Source organism: Microcebus murinus, chromosome 24, assembly GCF_040939455.1.
Source record: "Microcebus murinus isolate Inina chromosome 24, M.murinus_Inina_mat1.0, whole genome shotgun sequence".
In the NCBI taxonomy this organism is placed as follows: domain Eukaryota; kingdom Metazoa; phylum Chordata; class Mammalia; order Primates; family Cheirogaleidae; genus Microcebus; species Microcebus murinus.
Genome location: NC_134127.1, coordinates 3,520,826 through 3,537,752, shown reverse-complemented (window position 1 = coordinate 3,537,752; position 16,927 = coordinate 3,520,826). Strand labels below are relative to the sequence as shown.

At 34.4% G+C, this 16,927-nt stretch overlaps 2 protein-coding genes across 3 annotated transcripts in view; both read left to right on the top strand.

The window, feature by feature from the left end:
- ADAM9 (ADAM metallopeptidase domain 9) overlaps positions 1 to 11,125 on the top strand; it is a 95,882-nt gene extending 84,757 nt beyond the window's left edge. The window contains exons 21-22 of the mRNA XM_020282470.2: positions 7,969 to 8,036; positions 9,745 to 11,125. Of these exons, the coding sequence (XP_020138059.2) occupies positions 7,969 to 8,036; positions 9,745 to 9,835 (159 nt within the window). The 3' untranslated portion in view covers positions 9,836 to 11,125. The remainder of the gene's footprint in view (positions 1 to 7,968; positions 8,037 to 9,744) is intronic.
- A 142-nt stretch (positions 11,126 to 11,267) lies between these two features.
- The window catches only part of LOC105866637 (disintegrin and metalloproteinase domain-containing protein 32-like), a 141,069-nt gene continuing 135,409 nt past the window's right edge, over positions 11,268 to 16,927 (top strand). For both annotated transcript variants that reach the window (XM_075997369.1, XM_075997368.1), the window contains exon 1: positions 11,268 to 13,333. In XM_075997369.1, the coding sequence (XP_075853484.1) occupies positions 13,276 to 13,333 (58 nt within the window). In that variant the 5' untranslated portion in view covers positions 11,268 to 13,275. The remainder of the gene's footprint in view (positions 13,334 to 16,927) is intronic.

Below are 16,927 nucleotides of genomic sequence, written 5' to 3'. Positions count from 1 at the left end.
AGTTAGCAACGTTATTGATTTTTGTATGTTGACTTTGTATCATGCAATTTTACTGAATTTATTTACTCTTAACAGTTTTTTGGTGGAGTTTCTAGTATTTTCTCTATATAAAACCATATTATCTGCAAACATGGAGAGTTTTATGTTTTCTTTTTCAGTTTGGATGCCTTTTATTTCTTTTTCTTGCCTAATTGTTCTGGCTAGAACTTGTAGTACTGTGTTAAGTAGAAGTGGTAAGAATGGGTATCTTTTATTTCTGATCTTAGAGGAGGTTTTCAGTTTTTCATGATTGAGTATGATGTTAGCTGTGGATTTGTGATATATAGCCTTTATTGTTCATGTTCATTCTTTCTATACCTAATTGTTGAGAATTTTTATCATGAACGGATATAGAAATATATCAAATGTTTTTTTTGCATCTATTAAAATGATCATATTTTTTTCTGTTTGTTATTGTGGTATAGCACATTTCTTGATTCGCATATGTTGAAACATACTTGCATGCAGTCTCAATTTAACCATGGTGAAATACACCCTCCTCTCCCCTCCTCTCCATCTCCCCACTTGATTGCCACTGAGTTTTACTTCCTTCTGTGTACACATCTGCTCATTGGTTAGTTCCAGTTTAATGTGAATACATGTGGGATTTGTTTTTCCATTCTTTAGGTACTTCACACAAGATAATGGTCTCCATTTTATCCAGATTGTTGGAAAAGGCATTAATTCATCCATTTTTATGGCCAAGTAGTATTCCATGCTATACATATACCACATTTTATTAATCCACTAGTGAATTGATGGGCACTTGAGTTGATTTCACATCTTTGCATTTTGTGCACATTTCACATCTGTGCATTCATCTTTGCATGAATTGTGCTGCAGTAAACATATGAGTGCAGGTATCTTTTTTGATAAAAAGACTTCTTTTCCTTTAAGTAGATGCCCAGTAGTGGGATTGCTGGATCAAATTGTAGGTCTCCTTTCAGTTCTTTGAAGAATCTCCATACTGTTTTCTTTTACAGTTTGTCATTTATTGTTGGGATTTGACATTTGAAGAACAAGGTACCTCTCCCAGACTTTGCAATCTTGTTTCTCCAAGCTAGAGATTCTGGAGGCCTCAAATCTTTTCTGGGAATATGTCCTCTCTGAGGTTTTTAATGTAATCTCTGAATTATAGAAGTTTGCCAGTTTCTACTCAGGAGCTGCGCCAGGTGCCTGGCCTCTCTGGTATTTTAAACATTTTTAAGAATTCATTAATTACAGTCACAATGTTGTCCTGCACCAATGCTTGTTTCTAATACTTTTTCATTACTCCAAACAGAAATTTTATACCCATGAAGCAATAACTTCCCATTTCCCCTATCTTTACTCCCTGATGACTACCACTCTACTTTCTGTCTTTATGAATTTGTTTATTCTAATTATGTCCTATAAGTGGAATCATACAATATTATCCTTTTGTGCCTGGCTATTTTCAGTTAACATGATTTCTTCAAGGTTTATCAATGTTGCAATACATATAAGAACTTTTGTTAGTTTTTATGGCTGAGTAATATTCCATTTGTTTTAGTCTATTCAAGTACCATAACAAAATACCTTAGGTTGGGTAATTTATGAACAATAGAAATGTTTTACTCACAGTTCTGGGGGCTGGAAAGTATAAGATGAAGGCACTGGCAGATTTGGTGTCTGGTAAGGGCTCACTCTCTGCATCAACAATGGCACCTTCCAGTGATGTCCTAATATGGCAGAAGGGGCAAACAAGCTCCCTCAAGCCTCTTCTGTAAGGACACTAATCCTGTTTATGAGGGCAGAGTCCTTAGATGACCTAATAATTTCCTAAATGCCCCACTTGTTAATATGATTGTGTTGGGGCTTAGATTTCAACATATGAATTTTAGGAGGCCACCAACATTCAGACCATAGCACCATTGCATGTGTATACCACATTTTGTTTATCTGTTCATTTGTTGGTGGACACTTGAGTTGTTTACATCTCTTTGCTATTGTGAATTATGCTGCCATGAATATGTATGTTCATGTATTTGTTTTGGGTACCTGGTTTCTTTTGGGTATATACATAAGAATGGAATTTGCGTGTCACAATAACTTTATGTTTAACTTTTTGAGGAACTGCCAAATTGTCTTTCATAGTGGCTGCACCATGTTACATTCCTACTAGCAATGCATGAGGGTTACACTTTCTTCACATTTTCACCAACACTTTTTTGTATTTTAAAATTTTATTATAAACTTGTTAGTGAATGTTGTTACCCTACTGTGGTTTTGATGTGCAGTTCCCTAGTAACTAATGATGTTAAGCATCTTTTTGTGTGCTTATTGGCTATTTGTTCATCTTTTCTGGAGAAATATCTATTTAAGTCCTTTGCCCATTTTTTAAATTGGGTATTTGTCTTTTTAACTTTGAGGTGTAGGATTTCTATATATATTCTGGATATTAATACCTTATCAGATATAAGATTTGCACATATTTTTCTTCATTCTGTAGGTTGTCTTTTCATTTTCTCAGTAATGTCCTCTGATAGACAAAAGTTGTTAATTTTGATGAAGTCTAGTTTACCATTTTTGCTTTTGTTGTTTGTGCTTTTGGTGACATAGCTAAGAATCCATTGATGAATCCAATATCATGAAGAATTAATCCCATGTTTTCTTATAAGAGGTTATATTTTTAGCTCTTATATTTAGTTCTTTGATCCATTTTGACTTAATTTTTGTATATGATATGAGATAGGGGCCCAACTTTATTCTTTTCTATGTGGAAATATATTTGTCCCAGTGTAATTTATTGAAGAGACTGTTTTGTCTACATTAAATGGACTTCTTAACCTTGTGGAAAATCAGTTGCCATAGGTGTACAGGTTTATTTTCAGACTTTCAGTTCTATCTTGTTGATCTTTATGCCACATTTTGATTATTGCACCATTTCAGTAATTTTTGAAATTGTGAAGTGGGAGTCATCCAACTTTGTTCTTCCTTTTCAAGATTGTTTTGATTATTCCAGACCTCTTATAATTCAATATGAATTTGAGACTCTACTTTGGAGTTTCTACAAAAAAAAAAAAAAAAAAGGCCATTGGAATTTTAATAAAGATTTTGTTTAATCTGCTGTATTAACATCTTGACAATATTAAGTCTTTGAATTCATGAATGCTAGTTGTCTTTACATTTATTTAGGTCTACTTTAATTTGTTTTGGCAAGGTTTTATAATTTTCAGTGTATTAAGTCTTTCCCCTCCTTGATTAAATTTATTTCTAGATATTTTATTCATTTGGATATTACTGTAAATGGAATTGCTTTCTTAATTTTCCTTTTGGATTGTTCATTGCTGGAATATAGAAAAACAACAGTTTTTAACCTGTTCACCTTGTACCATGCAACTCTGCTGAATTCATTTATTAGCTCTAGTAATTTACTTGTGTATTGTTTGGAATTCTGTGTATCTCTCTATCTCCCCCCCCATACACACACACACATCATCATCATCATCATCATCATCTGTAATAGGAGACACTTACTTCTTCCTTTCCAATTTGGGTACTTTCTGTTTCTGTTTCTTGTTTAATTGCTCTGACTAGATTTTCCAGTAGTATATTGCATAACAGTGGGAAAAGCAGGCATTCTTACCTTATTCCTAATCTTAGGGAAAAAGCTTTCAGTTTCAGTTAAAACATATTTAAAAATTTCCCCATATTCTTCCATTTCTCATCTTTCATGTTGATGATTAGGAGTCCTTAAAGTAGTCCCCTATAGCTATTTTTAGATGTTTTTAGATGTTGGCCTTTGTAAATAGAAAATCCTGAATTTTGAATTTTTAAAAAATATTTGTTTTTTATCTGGAGACTTTAATTCTTTTACACTGATTATAATTATTACTATAGTTTTTCTACCATACTGTGTGGTGATTTCATTATTTTCCTGCTTTGTCTATTCCTTCTCCACACCAAATTCCTCTTGTATTCTTTTGGGTTGATTTAGTTCCCCCCTACTACATTTCATTTTTCTCCTATGGTAGTGTTTAGATGTACTGTTAGATAAATTAGATACATAGATAAAATTTTTTTAGAGATTATTCCAAAATTCTTAACATGCCCATTTAATGTAATGGCTAAAATTAATACATTTACATTTTTTCTAAACAGCATAAGGACCTTTATGCTTTAATTCTGATCACCTCCTAGTGATTATTTGCTGTTACTGTCTACTATTAATTTTCTTTGAAATTCTATAATTAGATATTTTCATTGAATCATGAAATGTTTACTTATATTTATAAGGCCATGCACCTTAATTGTTAAGATCATGAACTGTGAGCCAAAGTACCCAGTTTGAATCCTTTGTTACTTTATTAGCTGTTAACTTTAGGCAATTTTCTTAAGCTATCTGTACTTGTTTCCTTATTTATATAAAATGAAGATAACAATAATACTAATCCCAATTGATTTTTGTGAAAATTAGAGGGATTAGTACATATAGAGTGCTTAGAAGTGTGTCTGGCAAATATGAAATGCTCTTTAGCTATGCCTCATTTTCTTTGCTTTCCATACCTTATAGAATCTCAGCTTATCCTTTTAGCATATCTACTTCAAAAGGACATCTTTTATCCACCATAACCATTTCTGAGAATAGAAAAAAGCAAAAGGACATTTTTAAAAGTTCCTTCAGTGAAAATATTTGGTAGTAAACTCTCTCAGTTTTTGTCTGCTTGAAATATTTTTTTGCTGACAGATTCTTTTTTTCTCAGAACTTTAAAGAGACTGCATTTTAGCATCCTGTGTTGCAATTTTGAAGTCATCTGTTTATCCTTGTTGCTGTTCTAGTAATGTCTTTTTCATTTGGGTTTTTCTACTTTAATCCTTACACAAATTGGTCTACATATAGACTTAAAAAACTCCATTGCAGATAAGTAGACTTCTCGAATCTGAGAATTTGTTTTTCAACAATTTGGGAAAATTCTGAGCAATTATTTTTTTAAATATTGCTTCTGTTCCATTATCTTATTAATTCCTTCACAAAGTTCCTGCATGTTTGATTTTTCACTCTTCTCCATGTTTCTTAATCTCTCTTTGATATTTCCAATCTTTTTGTTTGTGTGTTCCTTTCTGATTATATTGGATCTATCTTCCATTCACTAAGTCCTAAACTGTGCTCAGTCTGCTATTTAGCTGATTTGTTGAATATCTTATTTTACTAGTTTTATAGTATATTTCATTTTGTGGTTCTACTTGGTTCAATTTCAAATCTGCCTTGTTATTTGTGATTGTTTCTTATAGTTTTATTACATATCTCAATGCTTTTATTTCATTACACATATAAAAAACACCTACTTTATTTGCTTTATCTGATTATATGTATGGTCTTGGCAGGTTCTCAGGTTTGTTATTTCTGCTGATTCTCTCATGGTCACTTATCTTTTAGTGTACTTTGTTTTATTGACTGTAAACTCATATTTTTTGGAAGTTTATATGTAGAAATTATCTGAGCCCTGCACTGTAGTGGGCTCCTACAGAGAGTGTGTATTTTCCTTGGCCAGATGCTTGGTGGCATGGTCAATCTTTGATGTCTTTAAACTAAAATTTTGATGATGTTTTTTGGGCCACACAGATGTTATGAATTCTGGTTCAAAAATCTTTTTGAGGATGGGTGTGTGGTTAGAATTTCTCCATGGAGGCTCTTTTATTCCTCTTCTACTAGTACTATGGCCCATTGGCCTTTCTGGGGGCAGACGTTTGTTTCTAGTTAACCCAGAGGGGATATCACCCATCACATATCTAGGCTTTCTGTTGGGCCTTCTAGTCAGCATTCCATCCAGGTCAGGCCCCCTGTTTTGCCTCCTTTTTGTCTGTGTGTTACCTGAAAACACATACTATAGCCTACCAAAGATGGGACGATGTTCACATGGACAAATGCTGCATCATAGTCTGGACTCTTCTATACTTTTTTCTTATTTTTGGCCTTTAAGATGTTTCTTGCTTCCTACCAACTCAGCCAACCATTTAAAAGTAACTTTTTAATATTGTAACCTGCATTTTAGATACTCTATACCGGAAAGTTTTCTTTGGACATTTGGTCTAATCTTTGCAAAGAATGTACCTCATTTTTTTTTAATAACCGCATGCTTGCTATTCCATCTTATGGATATACCACAAATTTAAAAGCAGGTTGTTTCCAATCTTGTTGCCACACAGAAAAAGTGGCATCAAGCATCCTTGTACATAGGTCTTTGCATACATGTAAAAGTATACGTCAGATAAAGTCTAAAAACCAGCTTAATATTATTTCTAATTGACAAATCATAATTGTATACATTTATGGGGTACAATGTGGTGTTTTGATTTATGTAAACAATTATAATTTTTAGTTTGTTTTTATTCATTTTAAATTGACAAATTGTGTATATGTTTAGGGTGCAATGTGATGTTTTGATCTATGTATAAATTGTAGTAAGATTCAGTCAAGCAAATTAATATACCACCACCTTACCATATCATTCCAAAAGTGGAATTTAACTATCCCTTTAAAGTGCTGTTTTATGGCCTGTTGGAAAGGGATAGAGACATTTTTTGCATCTCTTTTCCATGTTCATGGTACATGTAAATCATTCTGTGGGGTAAAAATAGCAGGTGATAGACCACCTGTTTCATGGCAGTACCCAGAGAGTGCTCAAGGTCTTCAATACTGTGCATTTTAGGAATTAACAGTAGATAGTAGAGAACATCTTGGTCAAGATCACTTCATCAGTGATTTAGTAATTCCATTTGATTTTCCCTAACTTTTTCTAATGTAATGTATATGTGAAAAATATTTTTACTTTTACTTTCTTATTTGGGGCTGAGTTGTACAGTCTTACTTTGTTGTAAAACTTCATTTCAAACTACCTCATCAAAGAACAATATCATGAATTCCAAAATCAAGGATATGGATCAGTGATATTTACAGTACTAGGTTGGTACTGTATAGGTTGGACAACAAATTGTGGAAGATTTTATTTAAAATATAATGGCTAGGCACAATGGCTGTCACTTGTAATCCCAGCACTTTGGGAGGCTGAGGTGGGAGGATTGCTTGAGCCCAGGAGTTTGAGGCTGCACTACACTCCAGCCTGGGTGATAAAGCAAGACCTTGTCTCAATAAATGAATGAATGAATGCACACAGAGGCAATGTATTACCTTTTAACTAATACAATTGATTTGAACAAAATTTTAAAAATATAACCTTAAAAGAATTAAGTATTCCATATTCTGTGGTAAAAATATGTTGAATAAGCAAAACATTTGCTTATTCAAATGTGTCAGCATTATAAGTAAACACAGATTGAGTATCTAATCTGAAAATTATTTTTGGCCTTTAAGATGTTTCTTGCCTAATCTGAAAATTCAAAATGCTCCAAATTCAAAACTTTCTGTGTACCGACATGGTGTGACAAGTGGAAAATTCCACACCTGACCTCATGTGATGGATTGTAGTCTGAGTGCACTGTGAAAGAAAATGATTGTTTGGTGGTAGCATATAAATTCAGAGTCAGGAATAATGGTGATGCCAAACAGTCTCAGATCATCCACACGCGTGGCTGAGATAGTGACACCTTTGCTTTTTCATGGTTCAGTCTACACAAATTTTGTTTCATGCACAAAATTATTAGGAATATTATACAATGTGTATAAGGTATATATGAAACATAAATGAATTTTGTATTTGGACTAAGGTCCCATTCCCAAGATATCTCATTGTGTATATGCAAACATTCCAAAATCGAAAAAAATCTGAAATCTGAAATACTACTATTCTCAAGCATTTCTGATAAGAGATACTCACTTGTAGTCTGTTCTTTGATTTTATGTATATTAATATAATATGATAATACTTTTATATAGAAAATAAACTATATAGAAAATGTATTTATGACTACAGTGTGGTAACAACCTTTTTATTATTTCTTTCTTTTTAGCCTATATATGCAAATAGATTTCCAGTACCAACCTATGCAGCCAAGCAGCTTCAGCACTTCCCATCAAGGTCTGAAGTGAATTTGTTTAGATTACTTGACCAGAATAATTACTTGACCAAGAGTTAATGTCTAATAATTTCCCTTGTATTTTAATTTAATTTAGGGTGAGGTATTTATTGCCAGCAGTTTAGATAGACTATGATTTGCAGAAAGGCTTTTTAAGAACTTTTATATAAATTTTGCGATATTAGTGCAGTGTCAACATGAAATTTTAAAGAAGCCTGAGCAAGACATATATAATCAGCTGCTGTGTAGCCTTTGGTAAATACAAGATTCAGAAGCAAGGGCTTTTAAGATAACCAGCATTAGGAAGCCAGGTGGGTTGGATCAGCCTTCCCGTTGAGAACAGCTAGAGAAGCTAGACAATATAAGAAAATACGTGTTTGAAGGCACCAAGGAAGTAAGGAATTGTGAGGATAAGGTTCAGGAGCAGAAGGACATCTAGAAATATTCCCAACTTTAGGGGCCACTTTTATGTTCCAGATGTGTTTACCTATTCTAACAGCTGAAAGGCTAGGAGGCTGAGGAGAACTTTCAATGATCTCACAGGGGACAAAAATTGGAGTCCTTCCAAGGAAGAGGTACCCTGCAAATATCCCAGGCTTTGTGTGTTGGGAAGGGTGAACTAGACCCTCACCTGACTTCTGCAATTTTTTATGTTTGGCTCACAGTCAGAAAAGCCAAATGTACAAGAAAAGAAAATGTGAGTAAAATCAAGAAGCAAAGGAACGTAGAAATAGACTCAGAGAGTATCCAGTTAATAGTTGTCAGACATGGACTTTAAAATAACTGATGATTATGTCATGGAATTAATAGTCAAGATTGAGAATTTCAGCACAGAACTAGAAACTTTAAAAAAAGAATTGTTGCAAAGTTTAGGACTGAAAAACACAAGAACTGAAATTAAAGACTCAGTGGAGGGGTTTAAAATCAGCAGGAAAGGAGAAAATTTATTACTACATTTCTCATCACATAAAATATATGTGACCCCTCCCAGCACCCAGAAGTCCTTCAAATTACAATCACATTGCAACACTGAGGAATGTCTTCATACAAAATCTGAATTATGCAATAAGAGCACATTGAAATATAACTGAGGATAAAGAGAAAAATATATAAATTCTGAGAGAGATTCATCAGGTAGTGTTCCATTGTGTTACTGGAATAGAGGTACGCTAGAATTGGATGAAGAAGTTAAGGAAGGGTGTCCACAGGTTAAAGTTTGAGGATTGAGATGGACAGATATAGAAGTAATAACAGGATTAATTCTTAGAGTGGACATCAAGTTGAGGGAGCTAGAATTTCATCTCTGTGTATGTAAAACATAGAACTAGGTTTACACTTAGCAGTAACTTGCTGCCCTTAGATTCTAACAGCACAAGAAAGTGCTTAATTCAATTAGTATCCTTGCTTGTTTTTTTACAATTTGGCTTTACAATTTCATGTGTTATTCTTTTCGAAAACATGTAAACTAGAAACTTTACATAACTTTGTTGATTATGGAGTAGTATTAATTTAAAGTAGTTATTTCTTTTTATACTCTAATTGGAGCCCTTTAACCATTGAATAGCATATTAGTGATAATCTCAGGACCTAAGATACCCTTAACTATTGTCAGGGATGTTGAGGATGGTGTTATGTTGAGCTTGTAATGAATATAGCATTATTTCATTCAGTCCAAACACACTATTAACTATCTCTTTTCCCCTCTCACAGGCCACCTCCACCACAACCGAAAGTATCTCAGGGAAATTTAATTCCTGCTCGTCCTGCTCCTGCACCTCCTTTATATAGTTCCCTCACTTGATTTTTTTAACCTTATTTTTGCAAATGTCTTCAGGGAACTGACCTAATACTTTTTTTTTCTGACGTTTTCTTGAAAAGCCTTTCTTCCTGTTGCAACTATGAATGAAAAGAAAATACCACAAAGAAACTTTACTAACACAGAAAAACAGAAACTGAGTGTGGGAGTTGAAGAAATACAAGGAAATGCAGTCAAGCCAGGGAATTTAGAGTAACATTTCCATTTCCATCATTGAATAAGTCTTATTTGATCATATGTGAGGTTAATGTACTTAACATGGATTATGTTATTTTGAATATGTTACTGCAATGATTCTCAAATTAACTGTAATGGTGTTAAGATTTGCCATTATGTGGTTAAATGTTATTCTGAGTTTTTGACCTTAGTCGTCATTAACGTAGTTTCTGGTTGAATCTGTGATAATCTAGTACCTATGAAAACTGACTAATTAGCTGCCAATAATATCTAATATTTTTCATCTTGCTAGGATTAATAATCATTATACCCTAGAATCTTGTCTGTCATTCACTACATGCATAAGCAAATATTTCTTCAGAAGAATGCACAAGAACCACAATTAAGATGTCATATTATTTTGAAAGTACAGAATATATTAAAAGAGTATGTGTATTCATGTACAGTTATTAGCTTCTATTTTTAGGATCTTTCAACTATGATATTAACTATTAGGAAAATTAATTTAATATTAGAATTTCTATTATGAATCATGTTAAAGCATGGCATCCTTTTATAATACCATGATTTTAAATAAATTATAAGCTTTAAGGTACGAGGTATTTAATAGATCTAATCAGATATGTTGATTCATGGCTATAATAAAACAGGAACAATTATAATATCCTGAATCAATTGAGCTGTTATAAAACCACTTGAGAATTTCATGAGCACTTTAAGTCTAAAATCTGAATTTTCAAAGCTTGCTATTAAATCATTTAGAATGTTTACATTTACTAAGGTTTGCTAGATCATGTCTCTAATGAAACTAATATTTGCATAGAAATTAGGCTGGAGAAAATGACGAAAAAGGTTTTCTTAGATAAGTAGAAAAAAGTTACCATGGCATCTGAGTTAGCTGTGTTAAATAATGAATTTTTACTCTGGAAGAAATGGTATGGACAGTAAAATTTTAAGCACTTAAAATTTTTTCATAACCTTTCATAATGAAGTTTAATAATAGGTTTATTAACTGAATTTCATTAGTTTAAAAACATTTTTTTGGTTTGTGTATATACAAATAGAACATTTACAATAAATAAAATACTTGAAATTCTTTTTTGTGCCTCCTAGTAACTTCCTACTCAACTGTTTATCTTATTAATTAAAAAGTCATAATTTGAGATAAAATCATGCCAAACTTTTACAGATATTATCTTATAAATTTTTCAGACTTTTGCCAAATTGTGCATGATAGCTTTTGCTAAAGAAAAATGGATTACTTTTGAAGAAAGCAGAAATTTCAGTTCTCTGAATATAGCACATTATTTTAACAGCCGGGTACAGTTTAAAAGTTGTGAGCCATCCCAAATGGAACTGTTCTTCATTTCAATTTAAATCTCTGAACGAGTGCATATGAGACTAAAATGTTTGTGCCTTTTACTCATGTCATCTCCATTTTTGAAATTTTAGTGCACATCACTGAAATGTTATGGTTGGTAATATAGTAATGTCACTTAGCTCTTTTCTTGGAATTAGATAATTCCTTGGATCTTTAACTAGTTAGAAGTTTGTCTAAAAGACTATTTGATCTGAACTTCTTTTATTTATATATATGTATATTTCCATATTTTATGTGCTTTGTACATAGGTTTGTCATTGATTTATTCAGAATTGCTATTAAAAATTGTAAAATTCCCTGGTTGTGTATGCCACTTCAAAATTTGAAAATTTTAAAGGACTTTCTTTCTACCTGCTAAAGGAATAATAGTCAAGGATAAATTATATGCAAGTTTGATGTTCCTGTTTAACTATATGCCACAAACTGACCTTGTTCAGGTTAGTGCATTTCCTTTTATCAAGCCTGGGTCTCTGACCATAGGGTTAATAAGCACAATGCAGGCTTTCTAAGCACAAATCATATTTTTTTAAATGTCATAAATATTTACTGAAACCCTACCATTTTGCAGGTTCTGTATTGGTACTGTGATACATAAGTTCTGAATGGAATTTGTTTCCTGCCTTTTAGAAGTACATCATCTGTTGTGGAGAGACGCATACACACAAGTAATAATAATATGAAGTCTGCCTATTAAAGATATAAATAGGAAAGGCTGAGGAGAGAAAGAAAAAAGAAAGATAAGAACTAGAAATTGATTCAGAGTATTAATTGACAAGTGCAAGCATTTACTGTAATTGTTCTAATTGTTATTAGGCAAGGTGAAACCAGCATTGGCTTAACTGCTGCCTATACACAGCCTAACCTTGGCTATCCCCATTTAGATAAGCTGGATGTATTTTTTTGTTGCTTTGTTTTGGCTCCTGCTGTTCTTTGTAGGCTTAGACTGCTATGTTGAAATTGCATGCGTCCATAAAATCACATTTCAACTATCACTTCAAATGTGTTGATTCCTGAAATGAACTTTTCCTGTGTTCCCACAGGGCCTTTTAGTAATTTATGTGTCTGCTTTTCTATTAATTAGTATGAGAGATTAATACATTCTTTAGGATTTGAAAAGAGTTAAAAGATAATGCATCTAGATGGAGAGGCTGGGAGGTAGGAGGCACTGTAGTACAAAGGAATTAAGTAGTGTTTGAGTCGGGCATAGGACAAAATAGGTGTCAGGCCAAGGTCCAAATTTAGAAAAAATTAAACACTGTTCTGAGGCATTGGCCAGAACTTTCTACTGGAACATAGGTACTGCAGTTGTGGACAAGAGTCTTCTCTCCTTCACTCCATGAATGAACAAGTATTTGTTGCACCAAGAGGTTTCTGAGTAAGAGAATGACATCCCGTGAATTTTAGCCAAGGGTCTGTGGAGAACCAGATTGGTGGAAAAAGACACAGCCTGATTACCGAGTCCATTGGGCAGTTAAAGATGGAAAAAAAAAAAAAAACTGTAGCAAGCCCTCCCCCTAAACGAAAATCGACTCACTTTTCCCTTCTTGGAGTCTTTTCACACATCTGGCTAGCTCACTTTTTTTTTTTTAATTTTAGAAACAGGCTTAGTAAATATGAAGATATATGTATATTTGTGCATGTGTAGTTTTTAATTCAGAAAGTATCCCGAATTCGCTGTTACAAGCACGGGGCCGGTGAGACGCAGAAGAGCGCGCGAAGCGCTGCAGTCTCGGCGGTTCCTGGAGGAGGCGGCCGGGCCCAGGCCGGCGGTTGGAGCAACAGACGCGGCAGCCCCGGCCCGCCGCCAACAGCCGCCGCTTGGTGGCTCAGCTCGTTCAGTCGCTGCTTGGAGCCCAGGAGTCACACCATGTTCGGCCTGATGATGCTGCTTGCCGGGCCCTGTGGCCTGCTAGCCTCAAGACCCGGTAAGACCAAGGCCTTGTTACTCTTGCACTCTCATAAGCCCCTCAGAAACTTCGTTGCACTCTGTTAAAACTCAAAATAACCTGATTTCCCCCAGGTGGTATTTGTTTCTTCCCGCCTTACCCTCCGTATGATAATACTTTGTCTTGCAGTACAAAAAAAGTGAAGTGTCTGCTATGCCACAGAGGTACATTGATTGTGGTAGGAAAGGAAGAACAGTAGGAAGAGTTCTCAAAAATTTAAAATATGGTATGTCGTAGGGGAGGTTTACATCCAAGTAAAATGTTTCGACATTTGTTTTGTTTTCCTTTTTGTTTTTACGCTCTGTTCTGAATCTTGTCATCCTGAGTCAGTACAGGGAGTGTCCTTTTCCTCCGTCTCCGTAGTGTTGCGTTGTTTGGAGGTAACCACAATTTAGCCGTTCTCTTATTAATGAACTTTGGGATTGTTTCCAGACGTTGTGCTATTGTGTACTGTATTAGCTCCCATTGCAGTAAAAAAATATCAGAGACTGCATCGCTTAAACAACAGAAATTTATTTCTCACAGTTCTGGAGGCTGGCAGGTGCAGATCAGGGTGTTGTCATGGTTGGATTGCGTGAGGGTTCTCTTCCTGGTTTATAAACTGCTGCCTTCTGCCTGTGCACTCGAAGGACCTCCTCTTTGTGTGCAGGGAGAAAGAGCAGGAGCAAATTCTCCCAGGTCTTTTCTTGTAAGGGCTTTAGTCACATCATGAAGGCCCCCCTCCATGTTACTGACCCCAGTTACCTCCCAAGGGGCATCACAAATACTATCACATTGAGGGTTAGGGATTCAACATGTGAATTTTGTGGGGACACATTCAGTACATCACACATATCATATTTTAATGCAGTGGTTGTCAAACTTTTTGAATTTAGAACTCCCTTACACATTAATAAATTCTCAAAGAGTTTTATGTGCATTTATATCTATCAGTGTTTATCATATTAGATATTAATGTAGAAATTTAAGAATGTGTATTAATTCATTTAAAAATAACAGTAAAATAGACCTGTTACATGTTTTTTTTTTTTTTTTTTCTTTGAGAAAGAGTCTAGATGCCATAGCTAGAGTGTGGTGGTATCAGCCTTCTCAGAGCAACTTCAGACTCCAGGGCTCCAGGGATCTTCCTGCCTCAGCCTCCCAAGTGGCTGGGGCTATAGGCACACACCACCATGCCTGGCAAATTTTTCTGTTTTTAGTAGGGATGGGATCTGGCTTTTGCCTAGGCTGGTCTCAAACTCCTGACCTCAAGTGATCCTTCCGCCTCAGACTCCCAGAGTTCTAGGATTACACGTGTGAGCCACCATGCCTGGCCCCTGTTATAAGTTAACATAAAGTAACACATTTTAAAAAAAAAAATAACTATTTTCCTAAACAAAAAAATTAGAAGAGGGCATTGTTTTACATTTTTGTAAATCTATTATCTGTTTTAATAGAAGACAGATTCTCATATCTACTTATGTATTTAATCTGTTGCTATATGTTTCCTTTGAATTATATGAAGAAAATCTAGCCTATGTAGTTGGAAAAGGGAGGAATATTCTTTTTAGATGATTGAAGGTATTATTTGGGTACTACACCAAAACTTGACAAACAGTAAAGATTAGTTACAATGTAGAATCTAAAACATGCTAATGAACTTTATTTTTAAAAATAATAATTTTATTAATTTATTTTATTAACATTGGTACCAAACTGAACTTTTCTTAATATGCCATATTAAAATCCATTGGTTTATCTTGAACTTTGATATTTTACCCATGTATTTTTAATGGATAATAATAATCCTTGTTTTTTAATTTTAATTGTAAATTGTGGTAAAATACACATAAAATAAAATTTACCAACTAACCATTATTTACAAATTAACAAACTTTATTTTTTGGAGCAGCTTTAGGTTCACAGCAAAATTGAACGGAAAATACAGAATTCCCATGTAATCCCTGTTCCCACATGTGATGTGTGCACCCTCCTCCACTGTCAACGTCTGGCCCCACGGTGGTACAGTTGTTATAATTATGAGCCTACACTGGCACATCATTATCACTCAGTGCCCATAGTTTACATCAGGGTACACTCTCGGTGTTGTGCATTCCATATGGTTTTTAACAAATGTATGGTGACATGTATCCACCGTTGTAGTAGTATACAGAATATTTTCCTTGGCCTAAATATCCTCTGTGCTCTGCCTGTTCATCCCTCCTTCATCCCTAACCCCTGGCAACCACTAATCTTTTTACTGTCTTCACAGTTTTTTGCCTTTTCCAGAATGTTATATGGTTGAAACTATATAGTATGTAGCCTTTTCAGATTGGCTTCTTCCACTTAGTAATAAGTATTTAAGGGTCCTCTATGTCTTTTCACGGCTTGATAGCTCCTTTATCTTTAGTGCTGAATAATAGTACAATCTCTAGATCTACCACGGTTTTTTCCCCTGTTAATCTGCATGTTTATTTTTATTTTTTAATTTTGTATTTCAGAGTACTACGGGGTTACAAATGCTTTTGTTACATAAATTGCCTTTGTACTGCTCAACAGGCATGCCCCTCCCCAAGATAGCACACACCACATCTGTTAGGTATGGATTTACACATCCCCTCCCCCCTGCCACGTGGCAGACACCCTATGAATGTTACTTGTCATATGTGCACATTAGTGTTGATCAGTTAGTACCATTTTAATGGTGAGTACATGTAGTGTTTATTTTTCCATTATTATGATACTTAGAAGAATGGGCTTCAGGTCTATCCAGGATAATACAATAGATAGTTCATCATATTTTATGGCCGAGTAGTACTCCATTATATACATATACCACATTTTGTTAATCCATTCATGTATTCTTGGGCACTTGGGTTGTTTCCACATCTTTGCAAGTGTGAATGGTGCTGCTATAAATGTTCCAGTGCAGATGTATTTTTTATAGAATGTCCTGTTTTCCTCTGGGTAGATACTGAGCAGTGAGATTGCTGGATCAAATGCTAGTTCTACTTTTAATTCTTTGAGGTATCTCCATATTACTTTCCATAGAGGTTGAAGAAGACTCCCAGAGAAATCACAGCATCAAAAATAAATAAATTGGACCAGATCAAATTAAAAAGCTGCTGTACAGCCAAAGATACTGTCACTAGAATGAATAGACAACCTACAGAATGGAAGAAAATATTTGCATGTTACACATCTGATGAAGGGCTAATAACTAGAATCTGTATAGAACTCAGGAAAATAAGGAAGAAAAAAAATCCGATAAAAAGTGAGTAGAGGACGTGAACAGAAACTTTTCAAAAGAATACAGAGTAATGGCCAAAAATAACAAAAAATGCTCAACATCACTAATCATCAGGAAAATGCAAATCAAAACCATAATGAGAAACCACTTAACTCCTGTGAGAATGGCTTTTATCAAACAGTCCCAAAACAACAAATATTGGTGTGGATGCTGAGAGATAGGAACACTTACACACTGCTGGTGGGACTGCAAACTACCACAGTTTATCAGTTTACCTGCTGAAGAACATCTTGGTTGCTTCTTAAGTTTTGACAATTATGAGTTCTATAAACATCCATGTGTTG